Here is a 26,600-nt window from a genome sequence, read left to right as displayed (position 1 = left end):
AATGAAATGCAAGTGCTTTTGAATAATACATCCGAGGATATGGAAATTAAATCATGAGTCTGTCAGCACCTTGAGCACAAAACAACCATCAACATCCAACAAATGTGGATGGAACTTGGAGATCACAATGTAAAGATGCCTAATGTGCTTTTGAAGAAATTCTGTTCTTGAGACAAAAGCAGGAAGAATTAAAAATAGGGATTGAAAGAATTGCAACTATTTTGCAATAGGAAGAGAACAAAACAAAAATAATCAGAATCAAGGAGCCCAGAATGCACTCCAATACCATTTTGGTGATAGGAGGTTCTCAAGTTATTATCCAATAGAATAAAACAGCAGAATTGAGGTCGAACAGTAATACAGATGAAACTGATCAAATATTCTGAGAACTAGAATGATGTAATGGAATTGCTACACTAAAGAATGCAACTAGAAAATAACTTAAAAGATTTGTTTTTAAAAAGTTGCACTATTCACTGGTCAGTACTGGGACATAGTGCATTCTTGTACATTATCCTATAAAAAACAACATTCTGCTGGAAAGGCACCAGCAAGGGTAATCTCAAAATTGATGAGTAATGATAAGTATTAGGAAAAAAAATCTAATTACAAAACGTCAAATAAGAGGAGGGAAAACCTCAAGTATTCATGAGGTTAAACCTGATCGAAGAGATGAATTTAGTTTAAAAAGACTTAAAATAACAAAATAAATTCAGAGCAGAGAGATGAAAACATTAAAAAGAGACGGAAATGTTTTAACTTGATGCTCCTAGGATGCTAATTTACCTTCTTAGAAGATTGACAGAAGTAGCAATTCATCAGAACTTGAAATTGATCAGCTTGTACGTGGTTTCAAATGTTCCAAAACTAAGATGTGTAACAAGTGCCATAGGGATCAATGCTGGGGCCACAATTATTTATAATATATAAGTGACTTGTGAATGCAGTAGAGCCAAATTTGCAGAAAACAAAGATAAGTGGGAAGGCGATTGGTGAGCACGTCACAAACACCCGTCAAAAGACACAGACAGGTTGAACAAGTGGGGAAACAGAAGTTATGCATTTTGGCAGGAATTGATCAACTGAATGATTAAACAGAGAAAGACTGCAGAAAGCCACAAAAGAATGATTAGAGAGTCCTGATCCATGAATCATATTAAAACAAAATTACATCCAAATTCAGCAGGCAAAAGTTAATGCAAATTGCATGCTGCATGTATTTCAAAGGGAATGAGGCATAGAAGTAGGGGGTTTTGCTAAAACTATACATGATAATAAATCAGACCACAGCTAAAAAACTGCAAACAGTTTTGGAAGCCTGGTCGAAGGAAAGATATACTAGCATTGAGGCAGTCCAGAGAAGGTTCACTAGGCTGACCCTAGGCACTTTATTGCTCGGGATTGAAGAATGAGTTGGCCTGACTGAAACATACAAAAGGTAGCGAGTTTTGAGAAGATTTGTAGCTCAGGTTGAGTTTCTGGATGAGAGTTTGCTCGCTGAACTGGAAGGTTAGTTTTCAGACGTTCCGTCACTTTTATTTTATTTGAAAAAATATACTTCATTCATAAGATGCACAAAAAATAAAACATATTTATACACCTACCCACTCATGCAAGCTGCTCTGGGTTACCAAGGGGGTACGTACACCAACTAAAGGGAAAAAAAAACAAAGAAGAAAAAAACAAAAGCAAAGAAGATACCCCGACAGTCGTCACCCCGCACAGTCCCATTTGGCCCCCTGACCAGTTGGGGAAGGCGCCAGCTGGGCCCAGTTACCAGATAGGGCCCTTTTTTCCATTCTGGACGAGGGGTTTCATACCGTGGTCTTTCCCCACCGCGCCTTGGCGGCGACTGCCGCAAGCTTTAGCGCGTCCCTCAGCACGTAGTCCTGGACCTTGGAGTGCGCCAGTCTGCAACACTCGGTCGGGGTCAGTTCTTCCAGCTGGCAGACCAGCAAGTTGCAGGCAGACCAAAGAGCGTCTTTCACCGCATTATGGTCCTCCAGGCACAGTTGATGTTGGTCTCGGTGTGCATCCCGGGAAACAGCCCGTAGAGCACTGAGTCCTGTGTCACGGAGCTGCTCGGGACGAACCTCGACAAATACCACTGCATCCCCCCTCCAGACCTCCTGCGCAGAGTCACACTCCAGAAGGAGGTGATTGACAGTCTCGTCCCCCCCAGCAGCTGCCTCGAGGGCAGCGTGCGGTGGCGCAGAGATTCCGGGCATGCGTAAAGGATCTCACTGGCAGAGCCCCTCTCACCGCCAGCCAAGCAATGTCCTTGTGCTTGTTTGAAAGTTCTGGCGATGAGGCATTCTGCCAAACGACTTTGGCAGTCTGCGTGGGGAACCACACGACGGGATCCACCCTCTCCTTTTCCCGAAGGGTCTCAAGGATACTACGTGCTGACCACTGCCTGACAGCCTTGTGGTTAAAGGTGTTTCCTTTCAAAAATTTCACCACGAAGGACAGGTAGTACGGGACGGTCCAACTACTTGGAGCGTTCCACGGCAACGAGGCCAAACCCATCCATCACAACACCGGGGACAAGTAGAACGTCAGTAAGTAGTGACACTTGTTGTTTGTGTACTGAGGATCTAAGCACAGCTTGGTGCAGCCACACACAAACATAGCCGTCAGGGCGAGGGTGGCGTTTGGTATGCCCTTTCCCCCATTTTCCAGGTCTTTGTACATGGAGTCCCTGCAGACCCGGTCCATCTTCGACCCCCAAATGAAGTGGAAGATGGCCCGGGTGACCGCAGCGGCACAGGTCCAGGGAATAGGCCAGGCCTGCGCCACATACAACAGTACCGAAAGCCCTTCGCACCTGACAACCAGGTTCTTGCCCGCGATGGAGGGGGACCGGAACGTCCACCTGGCCAGCTTCTGCTTCAGTTTGGCGATACGCTCCTCCCGAGTCTTAGTGCACGCCCCACCTCCACCGAACCAAACACCCAGCACTTTCAGGTAGTCTGTCCTGACGGTGAAGGGGATGAAGGAGCAGTTGTCCCAGTTCCCGAAGAACATGACCTCGCTCTTACCCCTACTGACTTTGGAACCCGAGGCCAGTTCAAACTGGCCGCAGATGTCCAACAGCCTACTCATCAACCGACGATCGGTGCAGAAGACGGCAACATCGTCCATGTACAGGGAGGTCTTGACCTGAGGGATAGTCAGCTTGGGATAGTCACGCCCTTCAGGCTCACGTCCCGCCTGATGGATGCGGCGCACGGCTCCACAAAGCACACGAACAAGGCAGGAGAGAGCGGGCAGCCCTGCCTGATTCCAGATCTGAGGGGAAAACTGTCTGATTGCCACCCGTTGATCAAGACTGCGCTAACAATGTTGGTGTAGAGCAGCCGGATCCAATTGCGGATGCCCTCCCCGAACCCCAATTTGGAGAGGACGTCCCTCATGTAAGCATGAGACACCCCGTCGAAGGCCTTCTCCTGGACCAGGTTGACGAGGCAGGTGTCCACCCACCTGTCCTGCACGTAGGCGATCGTATCCCTGATGAGCGCGAGGCTCTCAGCGATCTTCCTGCCCGGCAGGACAGACCTGACCCGGTTGGCTATGACCTTGGCCAGGATTTTGTAGTCCATGTTCAATAGTGAAATGGGACGCCATTTCGTAATTTCCTCCCTCTCCCCCTTCCTCTTGTAAATGAGGGTGATAATGCCCTTCCTCATGGACTTGCACATTTCCCCTGCCCGAAGCGCACCGTCGTACACCTCCAGCAGGTCCTGGCCGACCAGGTCCCACAGAGCGGAATACAGCTCGACCGGTAAGCCGTCGTTCCCGGGAGTCTTATTCCTCTCCAAGGACTTGAGGGCTCTGGTCAGCTCGTCCAGGGATATCGACCGGTCCAGCCAATCCCTCGTGCCGTCGTCTAAGACCTCCGTGATAGACGACAGGAACGACTCGGAGGCCGTGCTGTCCGTGGGCTTCGTGTCGTACAGTCCGGCATAGAAGGATTTGCTGATCCTCAAAATGCCGGGCCGAGACGAAGTCACCGAGCTGTCGTCCTTCTTCAGCCGGCTAAGCACAGAGCTCTCTTTGTGCACCTTCTGAAAGAAGGAACACCAGCACGTCTTGTCCTGCTCCATGGAGCGGACCCTGGACCGGACGATTATCCTGGAGGCCTCCGCGGCGAAGAGCGAGGCTTGCTGGCCCCTCACATCACGGAGGTCCTCCGTGACATCGACCACCATCAACTGCAGAAGGAGCAGGTTCTACACCTTTTCTGGAGTCGCGACAGCTTTCTCCGCCTCTCTCTCGCCTTCCGAACACCCTTGAGGACAAAGAACCTCTTGATGTTCTCCTTCACCGTCTTCCACCAGTCGCCCGGAGACTCAAAGAGGGGTTTCACGGTTCTCCAACCGGCGTACTCCCTCTTAAGCACCTCGACGTTCTCTGGGATCAACAGAGTCATGTTGAGCTTCCACGTCCCCTTGCCGGCCTGCTGGTCGTCCTGTAAGTGACAGTCGGCCAGCAGGAGGCAGTGTTCAGAGAAGAACACTGGCTCGACGCCGGTGGACCTGACCGAGAACGTCCGTAACACAAACAGGAAGTCTATCCTTGAGCGGATAGACCCATCTGGCTGCGACCAGGTGTACCTCCGCTGTGCTCCGTTTGCAGGGGTGCTGAAGACATCGAGCAGCTTGGTGTCCTTCACCATGCCCATCAGGAATCTGGACGTGACGTCCAGTTGACACCCGCCACCCGCTGTCCCCACGCCGGATCTTCCATCGATGATGCAGTTGAAGTCGCTGCCTAGGATGACCGGCCTAGAGGTAGCCAGCAGGGGTGGAAGCTGCTGCAGGACAGCCAACCACTCACTCCATACCACTGGGGCATACACGTTGATCAGCCTCAGGGGAACGTTCCTGTTGGTGACATCAGCCACTAGGAGGCGCCCCCCATCACCACCTCCTGAACTTGAGATGGTGAAGTTGCGCCCCGCAGAATAGCCAGGCCTGAGGATCGACAGTCGTTACCCCCCGACCATATTGAAGGCCCACAGGTCCAGGCACCGGACCATTTCCCGTACCTGCTGAGGTGCGGTATCCCGCACTCCTGCAGAAACAGGAGATCCGCCTTGACGGTGGTCAGGTAGGCCAACGTGGACACACATCTTGCGGTGGACTTGACGCTGCGCACGTGAATGCTCGCAACTCGCACCCCCATTGTGGGCAGTGACCGCAGTACCCTCCCCAGGTCCAAGGTCCAGCCCCTGGTTGTCCTTTATGGTGGCATTACAGCTAATGAACTTAAAAAGACCCGATACAGACAACAATCAACACGAACATCATCTACAAAATACCTTGCAAGAACTGTTACAAACACTACATTGGACAAACAGGCAGAAAGTTAGCCACCAGGATACACGAACATCAACTAGCCACAAAACGACATGACCCACAATCACTAGTATCCTTACATACAGATGAGGAAGGACACTACTTTGATTGGGACAACACATCCATCCTAGGACAAGCCAAACAGAGACATGCATGAGAATTCCTACAAGCATGGCATTCCAGCCGGAACTCCATCAACAAATACGTTGATTTGGAGCTAATCTACCATCTTCTGAGAAAAAGAACAGGAAATGACATCACAAACGCAAGGAAAACTAAACAGATAAATAGAAAGCGGGACATAACACCAGCGCTTCACCAGAGGCTCACTGTTGACGTTACCTAGAATGGTGACGAAACATCTGGGAACAAACCTTCCAGCTCAGTGAACCAGCTTACATCTGGAACAAAATAAAGACCTACTCTATGTGGACCGAGAGGAGGAGAGCACAGCTGTGTTGGAGGTGGAAGGAAGACGTCGGGTTGGCTGTGCACCCTTGCAACCGGTGGATCTTAATGCTGGCTTCAGGGGAGCAGCCGAACTGCAACGATGGCTGCGGCAAGTGCTCCTGCTCCGGGTTGGGGGTCCGGAACACCATCCGCGTTTCCATGAAGGTGGTGGACGAAGGTGTACCTGTGGACCGCACCTTCTTCGTGAAGAGGGTCCTGTTGGACTGTTGTGGGTTCACTGCTGCAGGATTTCCCCGGAGGAGGTTTTTAACGATGTAACCTTCAGGAGTGCCAAGCTTTGCGAGCGCTTCCTGGAGGTTTTCAAGGAGAAAGGTGGTGAGGGCACCCTCTCTGTATTGACCGCTGTCCCACTGTTTGTGATGCCGGTGCAGAGGAGCCGTATGGTGACTGTACACATGTACAACCCGCATGTGCCAGCAGTTGATGTCCTGACCTTCCTTGGAAGGTACGTGAAGGTGGAAGGGGACCTAACTGACATCATGGACCCCTTTGGCATCTGGACCAGTAAGAGGGAGGTCAAGGTGACGCTGAGGATGGGCGCAGATGGGAACATCGTACACCCACTGTCCAGCTTCGCGATCGGCAGGAGCAAGGGCTACCTGACCTACGCAGGGCAACCTAAAGTCTGCCATGCCTGTGGTAGGTCAGGTCACGTGGCGGCCAACTGCAAAGCCACCATCTGCAGAGAGGAGGGACACCTTGCAAAGGATTGCCCACAAGAAAAATGCTGCAATCTTTGCAGGGAAGTGGGCCACCACTATAGGGCATGCCCGCGGCAGTGGACCATCTACGTCCAAGTCGCTGGCAGGGGCAATGTGGGGCAAGCCTCCCCGGAGGAGTGGAAGGCACCAGGGCCCTGCAAGGGCCCCACTAATGTGCAGGACGGCCCAGCCCTGCAGGATGGACCCCGAGGCCAGCGAAGCGCCCTGGAGGCTCTGCTCCCCCCGGACAACCCGGAATCGATGGAGGCAGTGACAGGCGACCCAGGGGAGTGGACGACGGTCCGGAAAGCGAGGAGGGAGATGCATCGGCGGGCCCAGGAACCGCAACCATCCGGCGGGAAGAGGCAGCTACAAGTGTCACTACTTACTGAGGTTCTACCTGTCCCCGGTGTTGCGAAGGATGGGCCTGGCCTCGTTGCCACGCAACGCTCCGAGTAGTTGGACCGTCCCGTACCACCTGTCCTTCGTGGAGAAATTTTTGAAGGGAAACACCTTTGACTAAAAGGCTGTCAGGCAGTGGTCAGCACGTAGTATCCTCGAGACCCTTCGGGAAAAGGAGAGGGTGGATCCCATCGTGTGGTTCCCCACGCAGACAGCCAAAGTCGTTTGGCAGAATGCCTCATCGCCAGAACTTTCAAACAAGCACAAGGACATTGCTTGGCTGGCGGTGAGAGGGGCTCTGCCAGTGAGATCCTTTACGCATGCCCGGAATCTCTGCGCCACCGCACGCTGCCCTCGAGGCAGCTGCTGGGGGGGGACGAGACTGTCAATCACCTCCTTCTGGAGTGTGACTTTGCGCAGGAGGTCTGGAGGGGGGATACAGTGGTATTTGTCGAGGTTCGTCCCGAGCAGCTCCGTGGCACAGGACTCAGTGCTCTATGGGCTGTTTCCCGGGATGCACACCGAGACCAACATCAACTGCGCCTGGAGGACCATAATGCGGTGAAAGACGCTCTTTGGTCTGCCTGCAACTTGCTGGTCTGCCAGCTGAAAGAACTGACCCCAAACGAGTGTTGCAGACTGGCACACTCCAAGGTCCAGGACTACGTGCTGAGGGACGCGCTAAAGCTTGGAGCAGCCGCCGCCAAGGCGCAGTTGGGAAAGACCACCGTATGAAACCCCTCGTCCAGAATACAAAGAAGGGCCCTATCTGGTAACTGGGCCCAGCTGGCGCCTTCCCCAGCTGGTCAGGGGGCCAACTGGGACTGTGCTGGGAGACGACTGCCAGGGTATTTTCTTTGTTTTGTTTTTTTTTCTTCTTTGTTTTCTTTTCCTTTAGTTGGTGTACGTACCCCCTGGGTAATCCGAGCGGCTTGCGTGACTGGGTAGGTGTATAAATATGTTTTTTTTTGTACATCTTCTGAATAAAGTATACTTTTCCAAATAAAAAAAGTGACGGAATGTCTGAAAACTAACCTTCCAGCTCAGCGAGCAATCTCACATCCTGACATACAAAGGTTCTTAGGGGAGCGGCAGATGCAGAAAGGTTGTTTCCCTTGTAGGAAAATCTAGGGCCAGACAACAATCTTTGAAGAAGGCATTGTACATTTCAGACAGAAAAGTGAGAATATGTAGAATTCTTCAGCCCAGCGGGCTGTTGAGGCTGGGCATTAAATATGTTCAAAGCTGAGCTATATAAGATGTTGGTGAGGCCTCTTCTGGAGTACGGTGTACACTTCTGGTTGCCCTGCTATAGGAAGGATATTATTAAATTGGAGAGAGTTCAGAAAAGATTTAACAGAATGTGGGCAGGAATGGAGGGCTTGATTTATATGGAAGGCTGGGGCTTTCTTCACTGCAGTGTAGGAGGTTGAGGGATGACCTTATAGTAGTGTATAAAATCTTGAAGGTAACAAATAAAGATAAATAGCAAGGGTCTTTTCCTTTGGGGAGAGGTTAAACAAAAAAGGTGTTTGAGAGATAGATTTTTAAAAAGACCCAAGGGTCAATTTGTTTTTGTTTACAGAGTGGTTCATGTGCGGAATGAACTGCCAGAAAGTGATGGACGTAGGTACAGTTACAACATTTAAAAGATATATGGATAACTGCAATGAGTATAGGAATTGGGTGGTTATGTTGCGGCCGTACAGGGCATTGGTTAGCAAGGTGTAGAGCTGGATGAACACAGCAGGCCAAGCAGCAGAGGAGCAGGAAGGCTGACGTTTTGGGTCTAGAAGGGTCTAGGCCTGAAACGTCAGCCTTCCTGCTCCTCTGATGCTGCTTGGCCTGCTGTGTTCATCCAGCTCTACACCTTGCTATCTCAGATTCTCCAGCATCTGCAGTTTCTACTATCTCAGGACATTGGTTAGGTCACTTTTAGAATAATGTGTGCAATTCTTGAGTCCAGAAAGATATTGTGAAACTTAAAAGGGTTCAACAAAGATTTACAAGCGTGTTGTCAGCGCTGAAGGGTTTGAGCTACAGGGAGAGGCTGGATAGGCTAGGACCCATTTTCACTGGAGCCAGATGCTGAGGGGTGACTATATAGGAGGTCTACAAAGTCATGAAGGGCATGGACAGGGTGAGTAGACAAGGTCTTCTCCCTGGCTTTGGGAGTCCAAAACTAGAAAACACAGGTTTGAGGCGAGAGGGGAAAGATTTAAAAGGGACCTAAGGAGCAACTTTTTTTTTCATGCAGAGGGTGGTGCATGCATGGAATGACCTGTTCAAGGAAATGAAGGAGCCTGGTACAATTACAACACTGAAAAGACATCTGCATGGGTATTTGAATAGGAAGGGTTGAGAGGGATATGGGCCAAGTGCTGGCAAATGGGACTAGATTTATTTAGGATAACTGGTCGGCATGGATGAATTGGATCGTCTGTTCCTATGCCGTACATCTATACAACTCTAAAGTATATAAATTGGAAAATCAGGTCAGCCTTTCTTGCTGTGGAGCTCCAGCTCCACACTGTACTGACTCTGTCTCCAGCATTTGCAGTTCTTGATATCTCCTTTGAACAGGAAAGATTTGGAGGGATATGGGGCAAATGCAGGCAAGTCGGCTAGTTTAGTTTGGGAACATGTTCGGCGTGGACTAGTTGGACCAGAGAATCTCCTTCTGTGCTATATGACTATGACACTAGTACTACCTGAAAAATCACACTCATTGGGTGCACTCATGTTTAAATAATGTACCAATCTTATTCCAATAAGAAACAAACAAACAAACAAACAAACAAACATTCTAAACATTAGAGATTTCAAGTTTTTTTGTACCATTAAGCAACAACCATGGAGCACCTATTCAATCAAAACTGGATAATCACAACGTGACTTTTATTTATATTAAAAAAAAATAGAATTCTACATGATGGGAGGCCATTCAGCCTATCAACTGTTTGACAATCAAGGCCACTACAATTTAACTAAAGGTAGAGATTAAACAGTAGCTGTCATCTGACATCACTGGGCTGTGTATTTTTAACAATTTATTCGTGGGATGTAGCTGTTGCTGGGCAGGGTTGTGATGAGCTGCTTTCTTGAACTGCTGCAATCTATTCACTATCAGTGTTGTCCGTGAAGGAATGGTGGATTTTGACTCTGACACTGAAGAAAGGATGGTGAACTGCTTAGATGGGAATTTGCAGATGGCAGTATTCCCATGTAGATGCTGTCCTTGTTCTTCAAGAAGAAAGGGTTATGGATTTAAGGCCTAAAAGAACCTTGGTGAAATTCTGCTTTGCATCTTGTATTCTGCTGCAACTGTGCATGGGTCGTGACGGGAATGAGCGCGGTAGTGGATGTGGTGCCACCCAAATGGTCAGTACAGTGTGGAGCTGGAGCTCCACAGCAAGAAAGGCTGACCTGATTTTCCAATTTATATACTTTAGAGTTGTAGAGATGTACAGCATGGGAACAGACGTTTCGATCCAATTCATCCATGCCGACCAGTTATCCTAAATAAATCTAGTCCCATTTGCCAGCACTTGGCCCATATCCCTCTCAACTCTTCCTATTCAAATACCCATCCAGGTCATTGCTCAGCAAATGCTGGTTGACCAACTGTTGATGGTATCAAGCTTCTTGAGAGTAGTTGTAGCTGCAGTCATCTTGGTAAGTGGAAAGTATCCATCACTTTTCGGAGTTGATCCTTTTTATATGACAGACATGTTTTGGGAAACATGAAGTGACTTATTTGCTGCAGGATTTATAGCCTGCTCTTATAACCACTGATTTTATGTAGCTAGTCTAATTCAGTTCTTGGTCAATAATAACCCCCGGGATGTTGATAGTGTGGGATTCAGTTATAGCAGTGCCACTGAATGTCACAGGGCAACAGCTCGACTCTCTCAGTGGAGATGACTGCAACCTAACCTTGGGTGACATGAATGTTACTTGTCACTTGCCAACCAGAACCAGGACAACATCGATTTGGCTGTGGACTGCTTCAGTATATGAGGAGTCAAGAATTGTACTGAACATTGCGCGATTACCAGTGACCATCCTCACTTCTGAGCTAATGTTGGAAGGAAGGTCATTGATGAAGCTATTGAAGGTGGTTTGGGCCCAGAATTCTAACTTGACTAGGACCTGCAGTGATATCCTGGAGCTGAGAGGACTGATTTCAAACAACAACTAACTTCCCTTGTGCCAGATGACACCAATGTTCCCTATGAGCCCAACTGACTCGAGCTTTGATAGGTATCCGTTCTGCTACAATTGGTCAAGTGCAATCTTGATGTCAAAAAAAGTCACTTTCGGAGTTTAGCTCTTCTTCCATGTGAAAAAAGTCTGTAATGAGGTTAAGTAGTGACTGGTCCTGGTGGAACCCAGTCATTGCACCGCTGAGCAGGTCATTGCTCAGCAAATGCTGGTTGACCAACTGTTGATGACACCTTCCATCAGTGATCATTGTTAGAAAATTAGAATTTGGAGAAGTTGGACTGTAGAGCCAGAGAAGACCATAAGGCAACAGGAGCAGAATTAGGCCTTTCAGCCCGTCAACTCTGCTCTGCTTTTCAACCATGGCTGAAAAGGTTACAGGGAGAAGTCAAGAGAATAAAGGTTGGGAAACCTAAGAGAATCCCAAACTAGGGCTCCCAAGTCCCTTTGTGCTTCAGAATTCCAAAGCCTTTCCCCAGTTAGAAAATTGTCTGTGTCTCTATTCTTCCTATCAAAGTGCATAACCTTCTATTTTTCCACATTGTATTTCATCTGCCATTTCTTTGCCCATTCTCTACACCTGCTTAAGTCCTTCTGCAGCCTCCCCATTTCTTCAACACTACCTGCCCATCCATCTATCTTATTATGGGAAAACTCAGCAACAATGCCTTCAGTTCCTTCATCCAGGTCATTAATGTATAACATAAATAGTTGTGATCTCAACACTGTGGAACTTAATTAGTCACAGCTGCCATCCTCTAAACGGCCCCTTTCTCCCCACTCTCTGTCTCTGTCTGTCTGTCAGCCAATCCTCTATCCACGCTAGTACCGTGTCCCTTCTGGCCATCCAAACAGATCACATCTGCTGGCTTTTCTATGTCTAACCTGCTTGTTACCACTGGTTACCTTAAACAATCTGAAAATTTAGACTGGATTATGGAGGGGTTGAGAGATCTGTTTGTGAAAATCAATGGCATTGCATGTAGGCAACATTTAACTGAGAAATAAAAGTGGGAGCTAACAGAGACAACAGTGCTGAAGTAGGAGGAAAACCATTGCATGTGGCTACAATTACACTGAAATAAATACAACAAAATGAAGTAAGTTCCACCAGCTAAATGATAGTTGATGGTCAACGGTGTTAACTACGCCAAAAGGTTGCAGTCAGGACTATGAGGTACAGTTCATTAGAAAGATAGGTTTGAATCTGGAAAGCACAAATCAAGAGCTTTGAAAAGGAAGCTGGAGGTGGGTGGTAATCTTGAGGAACAGGAGGTGGTTTCATAGGCAAGATTAATTCATGAGACTTCAATTTCTAATGCTGTGAAGCTGTCCTTTTTCTTTTAGGTAAACTGCTGTTAAAGAATCGCATTGATTTCATTTTTTTCTTTTCATTTCTAAAGATATATTCAGATTTTCAGTCATTGCAAGTTTCAGGATGGCTGTGTTCATATCATTGATAATCACTGGCATCGATTTGTAGAAATAAATCTATGGTAGTTTAATTGGGGCAACAATGGTATTGCAATATTATGAGTCAGGTAATCCACAGGAGGCAGCCAATAATCTTAGAACATGGGTTGAAATTCCCACCACAGCCGCTGGTTGAATTTAAACTCAGTCTCAGTAATGTAATGATGATTATGAAACCCTCACTGGCAGCCATAGAAATCCATATGGCTCACACGTGTCCCTCAGAAAAGGAAATCTGAGATCATTATCTAGTCTAGTTTACATGTGGTTAGCTCTTAACTGGCCCAGCAATCACTCAATTCAAGTACAATTAGGGATGGAAAACAATTCTTTACTTTGCCAGTGACAACAGTAACCAATGAAAGAATTTTAAAAATGAAGTGTTTTATTGCAGGAAAACAAAGCCAATATATAATTACCATAGTGTAGAAGTAGGTCATTCCGCCCATCAAGTCCACAGCAACCCTCTGAAGCACATCCCACCTACACCCAACCCAACCCCATACCCTATAATTGTAACCCTGCATATCCCTTGGCTAATCTACTTGGCCTGCACAACCCTGGACACAACAGCCATGCTAAATTGCCCAATCGACCTTATCTGCACATCTTTGGACTGTAGGAGGAAATCAGAGCATCCAGAGGAAACCCACACAGACATGGGGAATGTGCAAACTCCAAACAGGCAGACATTTGAGGGTGGAACCAAACCTGGGTCCCTGACACTGCGTGGCAGCAGTGCTAACCACTGAACCACCATGCTGCCCTAATATACCTATAGCAAGCTCTCAAAGATAACAATGTAATAAAGGACCAGTTATTTTTGAGTGCATAAAGGCATAAAATATTGGCGAGAACACCAAGCTTAACTCCACAGTTCCCCTTCAAAATAATGCCACAGGATCTTTTACATCCACCAGAGCAAATTTATGGAGTCTTTAGTTCATGTGTCATCCAAAATGTGGCACTTGGAACACAACCTCAGTACTGCACAGGACTGACAGTCTTTAAATTTTTTTTTGGAGTGGGATGTGAACCCAGAACCTGGTGACTCAAACACAAATGTATTACCAAATAAGCCACAGATTTATAACTGGGTCCTGTACAAATGCTTACTCAAGATGTCAAGCAGATCAGCTCTGGAACCCCTGAAACAAAGACATTTGCGACAATGCTTTTTCTTATTGAGCTTGAACAACAGAAAAAAAAAGTGATCCTTTAAGTGGGGGCAGCATCACATAGCTTTATGAAATGAAAGAGGTCAGTATACAGCCTTGCCTTTTTTAAAAAAAAAAATTCATCATACAGTGTGGTACCTGACTCTTAGCATTTTAAGATTCAGTCAGATTGAAAGAGTTCTGAAACTGCTGCTTATCAAGTGCTGGTGTTACCTGCAGACCCTTAAAAGAGATTTGTTCCTTTCATCACCATAAGAGAAATGATTGATTGAAATGTTACTTGGAGAATCAATCACTTCAAAAAACGTGTCCAGCTGAAGATTTCAACAACAAGTCGTCAACTACATCTGACTGATATTTGCATAAAATCTAGGAAAACCATAAAATCTTAGGAGCCAACTACATGCTGGAATTTAACTAACTGACCGCACTCCACTGCAATGGTACAATGTATAATGTCATCCAGGAACAGCAAAAGATCGCCCAGTCAGCATCTTAGCAACTACATAGGAAACTCACACACACAAAATTATTGTACACTGCATATTGTACCATTCTATTCTTTAAGAGTGGAATGAGGTGGAATTTACATCTGTCTCATGAATGTAGACATGTACTTTCTTTTTTAAGGATATGTGGATTAAATGCTTCCATTAGAAAACAAACTGCAACTAATGGTATCTTGCAAAAAGTAATTAGCAGGAAACAGAGAGCACAAACCTGCTAACAAGGAATTAGTCAGATCAGGGAAGTATTATAAAAACAATTGTAGGAAGCAAAGATCAAAAGACATAGCTTCCAGCATCAAGAGATCACCCAATTACAACATTTCTGAAAGGAACTGAGCCTATATGATATCATCATAGGATTACTTGAGAAAGTTGCAAGATACACAACTTAATTTTATTTTATGCAGTTCTACCAAATCAGTTTATTAGTGAAAACCAAAAAAAAACTGATATTAAGCATGAAACAGTAAAACTAATGAGAATATTCAATACCTTAGTTTTGTAGTACTCAACTTTTCATTTCAATGATTCAGGGATTCCTTAAATCACAAAAGACTGGCAATTATACTGCAGATCTTACAATCCATTTAAAAACTTACAAATACAGAAATTCACCTTAGGGAAGTAACCAGAATGCTTGTGTGACACATTCAATGAATCAAATATGCCATTAAGGCTACACAATTGGTCAGTTCTTACGATATCTCCATTAACTATTTGTATACAACACCAGAGTCCACCATGAAGATACATGAACTATAGAATCACAGACAAGATACATTCAAGTATTCAAAAGAAAGATTTTTTTGGCAAAGATTCTAAAAATTCTGAACTATCAACTCAAAGAACTCAATTTAATATTTTTGTTCGTTTCATGCAAAAAGTATGAAGTAAAAGCACTAGAATCATGTTAAATATGCAAAATTATTCATTTTGTCCTTGCTCATTACAACTATAATGAATGCCTTCTTCCAATATATAGCAAGGTACAAAAAAAACTTCTAAAATTTACAACACAAAGAAAGCTAAAGTAAAATTAGGGATTTCTTTGTCGTCAAAATTTAGATAGAAATGTCCCTGTTAACTTTTATCTATGTCCAGAGTACACAATAAGGCGTACTTAAGAAATACAAGATGAAATCTAGTCTAAAACTGAAATTCACGATCCTGTGTTCTTCAGAAAAGATAAGCTATTCCTCATGTGCTGGTATTTCGGAACCAAAAATAAAAACCTACATTAAAAAAAAACGACAGTTCAATCACGTATCTGCTGATAAAAATATGAAGATAAGCAAAAATAGATTACATTTTGAAAACCTATCATAATGAGGGATTGCAACACGATCTGCCAATCTACTCTACCTCTGAAGTCACTCACGGCAATCATTTGACAAATTAAAGGCCAAAACTAAAACCAATCTGAAGAAAACAGTGCAATTAGAATATAAATTGTAAAAGTTACAATTCCATGAAAAAGGTGAATTCTCTCTTCCATACCATCATGAATGCAATTGCATTTATCACCGCTATAAGCAACACAGAATGTGCACAATAAAGTGATTAATTAGCAAAAAGTAATCCAACACTAGAATCTCATAAAAGCTGTACTGAAATTTACACTCAGATCTTGCCCTTATTCTAAGCTAATGCATACAAATTGCCACAGTTGAGTTACAACAAAGTTAAGCTAACCTACAGCAACCAGAAAAAGTAGATCTGCTATTCCAGGAACGCAAGGATACTATATGAGAAAGTGCTATCGTTACAACTAGGAAAAAGACAAAATGTTTAAAAATTGAAATGAAAACACAGTTTAAAGGTCAAGCACTTCTGTTGACAAAGCACTCGGACAGTTAAACCAAAAATTAAACCCAACTGTTAACTATTAGTAGTCTTCATGATCATTCCAGGAGATAGGCATGTATAACAGCAGGTGGAGCTCCACAGTGATCAGTCACAGAATGGGATATTATCATGACACCTGCAGGTGCAATACCATTATTTTGAATTTTGGCATTGTGTCAAATGCTAATGAGTTGTATTTGCTGACCACTAAGTTTCTCCTTGTAAAAAAACTGTATGGACATGGAAATGAAATAAGGGCAATAGGATACCACTAAACCAGCACTCTGCCCAGAATGCATAACTTGAAGCAGTCAATGGCACTGTATAACTGAAAAACAGTTCATTATTAGATAAAATACCTACGAACAGCAAGCAAACTAATTAAAAATGGTTATTTTTCCAAATTAGTAACAGACCCTTTATGAGAAAAATTCAAAAGGCCCTCGCAAGGCACTAAGCTTCAGCAAGTTTGAACTTTGTGGGAGAAAATGATATACATCACAGATACGGCTGTACAATGCAGCTATTCAGTCCAGATTTTTATACATTTGAAATTTTAATTAAAATACAGCCAAAAATAAGGCAACGGCAGCTATGATAAGCTAAGACTTAACCTTTGATGGAAAACAAGCAAATGATATGAGTTAGAGTTTATATAGGGTGTTAAAACCAAGCTGCCTGCAAGACCACAAGTCAAGTTGCATCTAAGTTAATGAAGATGCAAGTAAATTGAGTAGAGTGTGTGTCTTGGAGATTAACTGGTTTCAGGTTTCAACCTCTGCTAACTTGGCTAAAACAGGTTGAGGTAGCACATCATTGATGAAAACTGGAAGTAGAGCTGAGGCACGATAATAGCAACGGACAAGGATATAACAAAATAATTCCTTTGTCATTTGAACTGGACATTGCCCTTTTGACACATTTTTCTTCTCTTTCCTCCCCAATTCAAGATCATTCCAAACTGTTTAATGGCAGACTAAAAAGGAAAGTTAGTGAATCAAGACCTTCCAAAGCAAAAACCTACAGGCAGAATGTCAATGCATGGAATAACAGTGAAAGTAAACTCCACATATCCTACATCTCAAATGAATTTTTTTTAAAAAATGATCAGGCCCTGTATTTTCATGAGCAACCTAAGTGATTTTCATATTCCTGTCTGTTTAAAAACCATCCTTTAACACTTCAGGTCACCAGCTTCAAAAAAAAATCTACTCTCGACTCTTAATTTTAAAAATAAGCTTCATGAACTCGTATTTCCATTGTTTTTCATAACTTTAACCCCAGAATGTACAGAATTGACGTGTGATGCTTGATTTACCAACACAGCACCCAAACAAACCAATTACTGTACTTTTAAAGAATGCATAAATATTTTATACACGCTCATGTTAGTGGAAAGGTCTACACCTAAAAGGGGTAAATATTTGTTTGAGGTAAACTATGTAAAGTCTCTAAACATTGTGCAGATCTAACCAAAGTCTGCTTCTTTAGTCATCTCAATTAAAAATTATTTTTAAAAAAGCCAAAGCACAAGTCATTTTCAAATCCTTTTGGGGGGAGAAAAAAAGTACCATCAGAAGTCCAAACATAATACACTCACACAAAGGATAGCAGTCAAATTAAGCATTAAGTTTGAAGTCAATAGCAGTAGCAAAGAGTTGGATAGATCTTGACACTTTCAACATTGTTAGACTGATGTAGGTCAGCATGCTTACATACACAAATTGACATACTGCGAAAGATGGAAGGGTGGGCTAGGACTGCAATGGGATAGTCAGTCTGGAAGTAACAAAGGCACAAGATTTCCATATGCACTCAGACCAGGTTGGGATCAGGCAAAGTGACGGAATTTGAAATCACAGTGAAAGAAGAATACAGCATTGGAATAAGCCTTTCAACCCACCTTGCATTAACACTAACCCTTTTCTAAACTAAAAACATTTTGTCTCCATATGGTTTATACTCCTCTATTCTCTGTCTATTCAATATCTATCAAGGTGACTTTTTAAAATTGCTGTTGTATCTACTTCTACCATTTCCTCTGGCAGCTCATTCCTGGACCCTAGAAACCTGTGTAAAACAATCATGCCTCTCTCATCTCCTTTAAACTTTCCCTGGGTAGAAACGTCAATAACTAGAAGCATGGGTTGAAGGGAAGAGAGGGGGGAAAAAAAGATTATTAACTCAATCCATGCCTCTCAATTTTGTAAACTTTTATGAGGTCGTCCCCTCAGCCTCTGACGTCCAAGTAAACCTTTGATAAGGTCCTGCATGGTAGACTCATTAGTAAAGTTAGATCACACGGAATTCAGGGTGAGCTTGTCAATTGGATACAAACTTGGCTTTATGATAGAAGTCAGATGGTGCTGTAGGGTTGTGCTTTGGACTGTGACCAGCAGTGTTCAACAGGGATCAGTACTGGGTCCACTTTTTTTTTGTCATTTGTATGAGAATACAAGAGGCATGGTTAGTAAGTTTGCAGGTGACACCAAAATTGGTGGTACATTGGGCAGTGAAGCTTGTCTAAAATTACAAGGCGATCTTGATCAATTGAGTCAGTGGGCTGAGGAGTGGCAGATGGATTTTAATTTAGATAATTGTGAGGTATTGCATTTTGGTAAAACAAACAAGGACAGGGCTTGTACAATTAATGGTGGTGTTGCAGAAAAGACAGACCTAGGAGTTCAGGTACATAACTCTGAAATTTGCATCACAGGTAGACAGGGTGGTAAGAAGGCATTTAGCACACTTGTCTTTATTGCTAAGACATTTCAGTACAGGAGCTGGGGTGTCATGTTGAGGTTTTACAGAATGTTGATGAGGCCTCTTCTGGAGTACAATGTGCCGTTCTGGATACACTGTTATAAAAAGGAAATTAAACTGGAGAGGGTTCAGAAAAACTTATCAGGATGCTGTTAGAAATGAAGGGTTTCAGATATGAAAACAGTTTCAATTACGAAAACAGGCTGAACAGGTCGGGATTCCCTTCACTAAAGTGTAGGAGGTTGAGGGATGACCTTATAGAAATTTATAATATCACAAAGGGCACAGATAAGATGAGTAACAAAGATACCTTCCCTAAGGGGGTGGAGGGATGTGGCAGGAGAGGGGGAAAAGGAGTTGAGAGGAGAACATTCTAAAAACGATGAAAACAACTAGGGATAGGGACCAAATGCAAGCAGGTGGAATTAGTTTAATTTGGGAAACATGGTCATCACAGACTGGTTGGACCGAAGGGTCTGAATCCACACTCTATGACTATGACTCTATAAAAACAGTTTATCCGGTCTCATCACATAGCTAATACCTCTCAATTGAGGCAACATCCTGATAAACCTTTTCCATACCCTCTCCAAAGCCTCCACATCCTTCTGGTAATGTGGTGACTGGAACTATACACAATTTCTCTGATGTAGCCTAAAGTTCTATACAGCTACAACAAGCAGAGAAAATCCTCCATAATCACCTAGTCTAGAGATGAAGAAGTCTCCCAGGGGAACCTCCAACATGATCACTGTTATAAGATAAAACCAAAAAGAAATGCTGAGAACGACATTAGAATTTCTTCATTGCTTTCAAAAATCCAACCAAAACACTTGTTTCAGCAAATATTTATATGGATTATTAAAAGAATAGCATCACTATCCTACAGATGCTTCAAATCAATGTGACTGCACTCTCCCGAGTACCTGAAATGAACAGGTCATCTTATGAGGAAAGACTAGAAAGGCTCGGCTTGTACTCACTAGCGTTTGATTGGAACATATAAAATCCTGAGGGGTCTCAACAAGATCGACGTCCAGAGGATATTTTCTCTTATGGGAGGATCCAGAACTAGGGCCACTGTTTAAAAATCAGCAACTGAACATTTAAAAACAGATTTTCTCTGGGTCATGAATTTTTTTCTGGGATAATCCTTAAAAATATTCAAGGCAGAAGTTAGATAGGTCTTAATTAAAACCTCTGGGGTGAAAGGTTGTCAAGAGAGCAGATGAGGTTAAAATCAATCTGCCATTTAATAAAATGGCAGCGAAGAGGGATGAATAGACTCCTCCTGTTCCTAATTCACATGCAACAGCAAGAGAAATTCCATCAGCAACTTCTCTGTATATGCTCGTCTTCGCATGGATGAAACTTTAAAATGCCAGATACAGGGTCTGAATCCCCTGGTGCAGGTTATCCTTCCAGTGAGTATAGTTCAGTCAGTGCCTCACTGGACAGACACTGTCTTTTCTAGCATTATCTCTCTAACATGTGGAGGCAATTCGTTCAGATTCTAGGTTGTGCTGCTAACCCCACGTGCCTTTGTTGATCAGCTGTCTGGTCTTATGTTATCTGTTACCAATCTGCAAATAGTAACTCCTGCTGTTGTGGTGAAGGCTGCAACGATGGCTCTGCAACGTGAATTTTATTTTCTATGCATAATTCCTTGCAGTTGTTGCTTTAACTCCTTTATCACCCCCTTTTTAAAGCTCACTCTCCTCCTCCTCCTCTGCCGCACTCTCACATCAATGGGAATCATTTCAACTTTTAAAACCAAAGTCAGAAGTGTATCCCAAAAACCACTATGACTGGTTTCAGATGTACAGTACACTAACGGTCACGTTAAAAGGCACATTAAAATTTAAGTAACATGGCTGTACACAACAATTAACAGGTAGACATCAAGCGTAATTAGCTACTGAGCAGGATTACTGCTTCCCTTCCTTTCCACCTCAAGAAACGGCACTCTCTTAACCTGCACACCAACGTGAGTCTGCCCACCATGGTTGCAACAGACTTCATCAAATATTGAATATCAGCATATTATAAAATAATAATTATATAACACTGAACAAATCCTTGGGTTGGTCTGACAATAAGGTACTCTGTAAAAACTTCTCAGCGTTACAATCTAAATAGTTGTACAAGTCCAATATCATTATAGAAATATGCCAGAAACAAGTAACAGGTTTAACCAAGTTCTCTCTGCCCTTTTGGTCTACGGCCATTTGATTGATAATCCATTCAACTCAATCTTCAGAACATTTTCAACAAAATATGCAAATCGTACCTCTTCGCCAGGTCTAGATTTGATTGTATTAGTATTTTAGTTGGATGTAATGGGTTTGGGGGGGGGGGGGGGGGGGTGGCAGGAGGGAGAAAGAAAACTGAAAAAGGTGACTCCAAGCAACTAAAAGCAAATAGTCAAACAAATTTTTAAAAATGCCAAAGTAGAATGAAGACAAAATCTAAAGTAGTAGCACAATGTAAAAAGAATAAAAAAAGCTTTGTAAAGCTGACAAATCAGTCAAAAAAGGGGAATGTTTGCAGCCTACTTTAAAGGTTTATGAAGCAAAGTTAAAAAGGGACAGTTATTTTTTGCCCCTTTCAGTTTAACAAAAAAAAGCCAAAACACTTCTATACTACACAACATGAACTGCTCACTTTTTGCTAAAACACTGCATTAGCAAAAAGGGAGTATAAAAAAATTTTTATAAATATTTAAGAGGGTTATGCTATTAAAAAGTGAGTTTCAAATTTAAAATTGAACTTATTGATGTGCATAGATCAATTCACTAAATTATGATATCATTCAATATCTTGGTACAACTATAACATCATGAACACTGAAAACCGAAAACCATCCCAAGGAACCTTTCAGGCCAAGGAAACACACTGAACTTATAAAGGAAAGACTAATATCGGGTAATAAAATTCTTCACCAAAAAGACAAGCTCTCAAAAGCTGAGGAAAGAATTAAAAACATGACTGAATTTAATTTGATATATTAAGTAAAATGGAGAAAACATACATTGGCTAGAAGAGGTGTGATTGTGGAGCTTTACTCTATTTTGGGTAATAACCAGGCAACAGGGTTTTGGATATGTTGCAGATTTTTAGGTCTAGATTTGATTGTATTAATATTTTAGTTGGATGTAATGGTTGGGCGGGGTGGGAGGTGACAGGAGGGAGAAAGAAATGATGATCTTCAGGTTTTGGAAAGTAGACAATGGAAGCCTAGTTTGCCAGTACTTTTGATAATCAAGCAAGGTTAACATTAGCACAACTAAGGCTTTCAGCATCATTTAAAAGGCAAAAGTGAACACTATTACCAATACTGAATTAGGCAATCTTTGTGCTGGAGAGAATGAGTTTGAATTCTCTGAACGAAAGTATATAGCAAAGTTGCATGATAACTTGATTATTAACTGTTGTATTGTAGCATAGTCATTGAATACATTTAAAGACAAAGGTAGATTGCTTTAAATTTATGAATCTCAGTTCTTGAGAAATTCATCTGGTCTAACAGAATGTGGGCTAAGAGAAACAGAGTTAACATTAAGTCCAATAATGACTTCTCTAGACCTGGTGAGATTTTTCACCACTTTTTATTTCAGATCTCCAGCATTTTCACTACTTTTAATGTAGTAGGTAAATCAGGGTAGATGGGGATGTGGAATTCAAGACTCAAACAGTATCAGCCATGTTCTTATTCAATGGTAGGGTAGGCTCAAGGGGCCAAATGCATCAATTTCATATGTTCTTATGACACTGCCCAATGCTCAGAAATCAATAACAAACTTGTGTACATGATATCAGTATTTTTGCAAAATAAAAGCATATCCTACTTAATACTGTTCATGAAAAGTAGGTATTGTGCTATTCATGATCAAATAAATAGCCTTTGTACTTAGTTTTGACTGAGATACAATGTTACGTTACATGTCATATTTCAATAGTTACTGCATGTTCTGTGCAGTGAGTTCTAAACTACTGTAACAAATTAGTTTTGTAATGATATGTCTTGCATGTATACATCCTTTGCCAAAATCACAGCAAAAACGGTCAACTTCGACTTGTCAGAATTTAAAGGTGCTTCATCACCAAGAGATAGAAAGCAATCCCATAATGCAAATTGACACGCTTCAGACTCAATATACAAGAGCGGACGTATTGTCGAAGTTCCTAATGTATTTTACAGCAACCCTGACCTTATGTTATCGGACAGCAAAAAGTACACTGACATGCTGCACACAGAAACATTTTTCAGGTGTACTTGGTTAGTGTGATTTGGACAAGCAGGACTACAGAGAGCAGAAAAAGAAACTGACATTTGTCACACTTACATTAAAACACACCGCAGGCTAAGGAATCAAAAGAAGACAACATTAAAATAAAATCCGACACGGAGCACGAGGCAAACAGGTAGTTTTAAAAAGGTAGGCGAAGTGCCGATTGTCAAAACATCTCTACAGTGCATACATTTCAGCACCACCCAACCCCGATATCTTTTAAAAAGAAAATTCTGTCTTGCCTTTTTAAAAAGAACAACTTGTCAATGGATAAACATTGAAAATAAAAACCGATAGGAGTAAAGGCTGGGTGGGTGGAAAATGCGGGAGGGGGGGGGAGTGGTGGTGGAAGAGAAGAGATGATGGTCGGTCAGCGTTGGGAACTGACAGTTCGGATCAGGTCTGGCCGGAGATATATTGCGCTCCATCAGCCGCACCAAGCTTCAGAGACCCCTTCTTTCCCATCCCATCACATCACATCCTCTGAACCTAACTGCACATCCCAAGCTCCTACCTCCTCACTCTCTCCCCGGTCCCATGCACAAACACACACACACCTTCGGCGATCAGTTCCTCCACGGTCACCTGGTAACGGCCCACGCTGAACGTTCTGCCCAGGTAGTTGGCGGCACTTCCCGTCGAGGAGCCGCCACCGCCGCCTCCTGCTCCAGCTCCGACATAGCCCGCTCCCTCAGGCTTCGAGATGCGAGAGAATTTCTTCATGGCTCACAGAGCGGAGAGGCAACTTCTTAAAAGTGTAGCGGAGCGCAACAAGAAACCAAGTTTGCCACCACCTCCCCCACCAACCGTAGGCGCTGCCTTCCTTACAAAAGTCGTGAGGGAGGTGGGCACCGAGCGAGAGTCGACGCGACGCCACCCGCCCGGGGAGGGGAGGCTGCGCACGAGCGCAGGAAACGCTATCGCGCGAGGGAAGGAACGAGTCGAGTGCCCTCCCTGATGGGCACTAGCAACCTAACGGCATTTCATTCCACCGGCCACTTCAAACGATTCGAAATTCGGCTTCCAGATTCTACGGCTCGCGCAGCTCAGGCCGTGCCACCAGGTCAGGCACTGCCAGGCTTCAACCCCCAACCCTGTGTTGTTCTATTTACCCAGCATACTCTGACCCCACAGTCAACCCAACCGACGGACCGACCGCCTACCCAACGCAACCATTGGTCTGACCGCACTGGGCCCTCCCACTACCTCGATGCGGATTGGACAACACTGCTGTCTATCGGATCAACGCACACGGTATTTAGCCGTCGTGACGCGGAAGAGTATTGAAGCCTGGGGCGGGCGGTTAGTTATTTAGTTACAGTATCGTTAGTTTATTTACTTTTTTTGCGGGGTTATACAAGTCGGCCGCGAAACCGCAGGCTTGCGAAATAGAAAGAAAAATTAATTTGAATCAAACAATTATGCTAAAGTTTCCCAAGGAGACGGGGTAATAGGTTTTGGGAAACATGGTGGATGTGAGTTAGCGTGGACACCAGTTCTTTTCCCCCTCCCCAACTTTTAATTTGTAACTTTAGTGTGTGACGAATTCAAAAACCGAAAATACTTACGTTCTTAAAACAAAATTGACTTTGAAGTGCAGTGTAGCGTCTGAAAATAGCGTAGCTGAGATGCAAATTAAATTTATTCATTCAGATTTACTTTGAGGATGGGGTTACCTAATAGCTGCTCATAAGAACATAACATGCAGATACATAACTATCAATGTTACAGCTGTTGCTTTCCAAATTCTGCGGTTTTACGTTGTACCTTTTACCATTGCCTTGTAACTAAAACTGCGCGACCTTTAAAAAAATCTATGGCAGTAAAGGGGACGATGAGGTGAGCAGTCCATGTTTTCAATTTTGGACTGGTATGGTTTTTAAAAAATAATTATTTTTCTAGCAGTTTCTAATAGATAATTTAGACGCCAAGCAGGTTTACAGATTAAAGGATTGAAAATCAGCAGGGTCTGAGTAAGAAGTGTAAACTGGAGTGGGTGAACTCCATTTCAAATCAGGTACAGTAGGGGAAATAAAGAGAAAGAGTGGATTGATTTTAAGTGAGGGAGGAAATATAAAAGAATAGTTACTAAAATTATTTTTTTTAAATCTTCACCAATGATTAATACTTGTAGGAATGAGACTTCACAGTTATAATTGAGGCATAGGCAGCAATTATAAGTTTTTTTTTTCTATTGTTTTAAAAGAGTGCTTAAATTTGAAGTAAGTTTCTATGTGACTATTATGTACCTCTGCAAATACAAAAACATCCCACCATTTGACTCGTGCCATTGGTGAGGCAGGCAGTGAGGTAGATTTCAAAGTTGGATGAAAATAGTCTGTAGAACAAGGCAAATATGAATTGTAATGAATTGTAAACTGCTTTATTTTAAGGACAGTTGAATGTACGTGTTAAGCAATATAAGCAAATTTCACCCTGAATCAGTTAACTAGAGGAGCCTCCTGGACAGCAAGAAAATATATCTGCTCAGCCCTCTGGTCCCAACCAACTTTGAGCAAACAATTGTTTCGGAGATAGTAGGAACAGCAGATGCGGGAGAATCCGAGACAACAAAGTGTAGAGCTGGATGAACACAGCAGGCGAAGCAGCATGAGAGGAGCAGGAAGGCTGAAGTTTTGGGCCTAGACCCTCTAGGCCCGAAACGTCAGCCTTCCTGTTCCCCTCATGCTGCTTGGCCTGCTGTGTTCATCCAGCTCTACACTTTGTTGTCTCATGAGCTAACAGTTGACAGGATTCCCCCTATTAGTCCAAGCTGCTTCTCTGAGCAAGTCTTCTGATCCTTGTTATTTGTTTCTCTGTGATCCTAACCAGTTAGTGGGAAGTCCCTGTGACTGTTTTCCCCGTTCAATAATCTTACGGTAGATATGATAACAAAACAAGCTACTTCTCCTTTTTTCTTGAGGGTGTTGGCTTAAAGTTAACAGTTGCTATTCTCAAAATGACTAGGGACCAAAGAGTCTTTTGGGAAAATGGAACTTCATTGTCTCAGTTTCAGAGACAATGAATCAGTATATTCTGACTCATCAGACTTCTATACATGTGGCCTGTAGGTTTCTTTAACTCTGTGACAATTAATTTTATTTTCAAACACAACACCGCATAAACATAATTTATCCCCAGATACTTTTTGTGCGGAAACTAGAAAGCAAAAATCCTAAGCACAATAGATCCTTTATGGATTTTGATGAAATGTCAGTATAAGCAAATCAAAACTGAAAACATGAGCTATGACCTTGTTCCTGCCCTGCCGCCTGTACAGTTTGAACTCATGAAAATGTTTCATATCATCACCAATTAATCAGCTACAAATTATTTGAAACAGCAACTTGTCTCAGCATTTCGTATGGCAGTGAATGAATAG

At 43.3% G+C, this 26,600-nt stretch overlaps 1 protein-coding gene across 3 annotated transcripts in view; it reads right to left on the bottom strand.

Annotated features, from left to right (window-relative positions):
• Positions 1–24,374, bottom strand: part of bmp2k (BMP2 inducible kinase) — a 133,684-nt gene extending 109,310 nt beyond the window's left edge. For 2 of the 3 annotated variants that reach the window (XM_048562755.2, XM_048562666.2), the window contains exon 1: positions 23,776–24,374. In XM_048562755.2, the coding sequence (XP_048418712.1) occupies positions 23,776–23,941 (166 nt within the window). In that variant the 5' untranslated portion in view covers positions 23,942–24,374. Of the gene's footprint in view, positions 1–23,272; positions 23,291–23,775 lie in introns of all 3 variants that reach the window. The other variant, XM_048562843.2, reaches the window with a different exon arrangement.
• Positions 24,375–26,600: the final 2,226 nt, after the last annotated feature.

The sequence above is a fragment of the Stegostoma tigrinum genome, chromosome 1 (genome assembly GCF_030684315.1).
Source record: "Stegostoma tigrinum isolate sSteTig4 chromosome 1, sSteTig4.hap1, whole genome shotgun sequence".
Classification (NCBI taxonomy): domain Eukaryota; kingdom Metazoa; phylum Chordata; class Chondrichthyes; order Orectolobiformes; family Stegostomatidae; genus Stegostoma; species Stegostoma tigrinum.
This window is presented reverse-complemented; position numbering and strand designations above follow the sequence as displayed.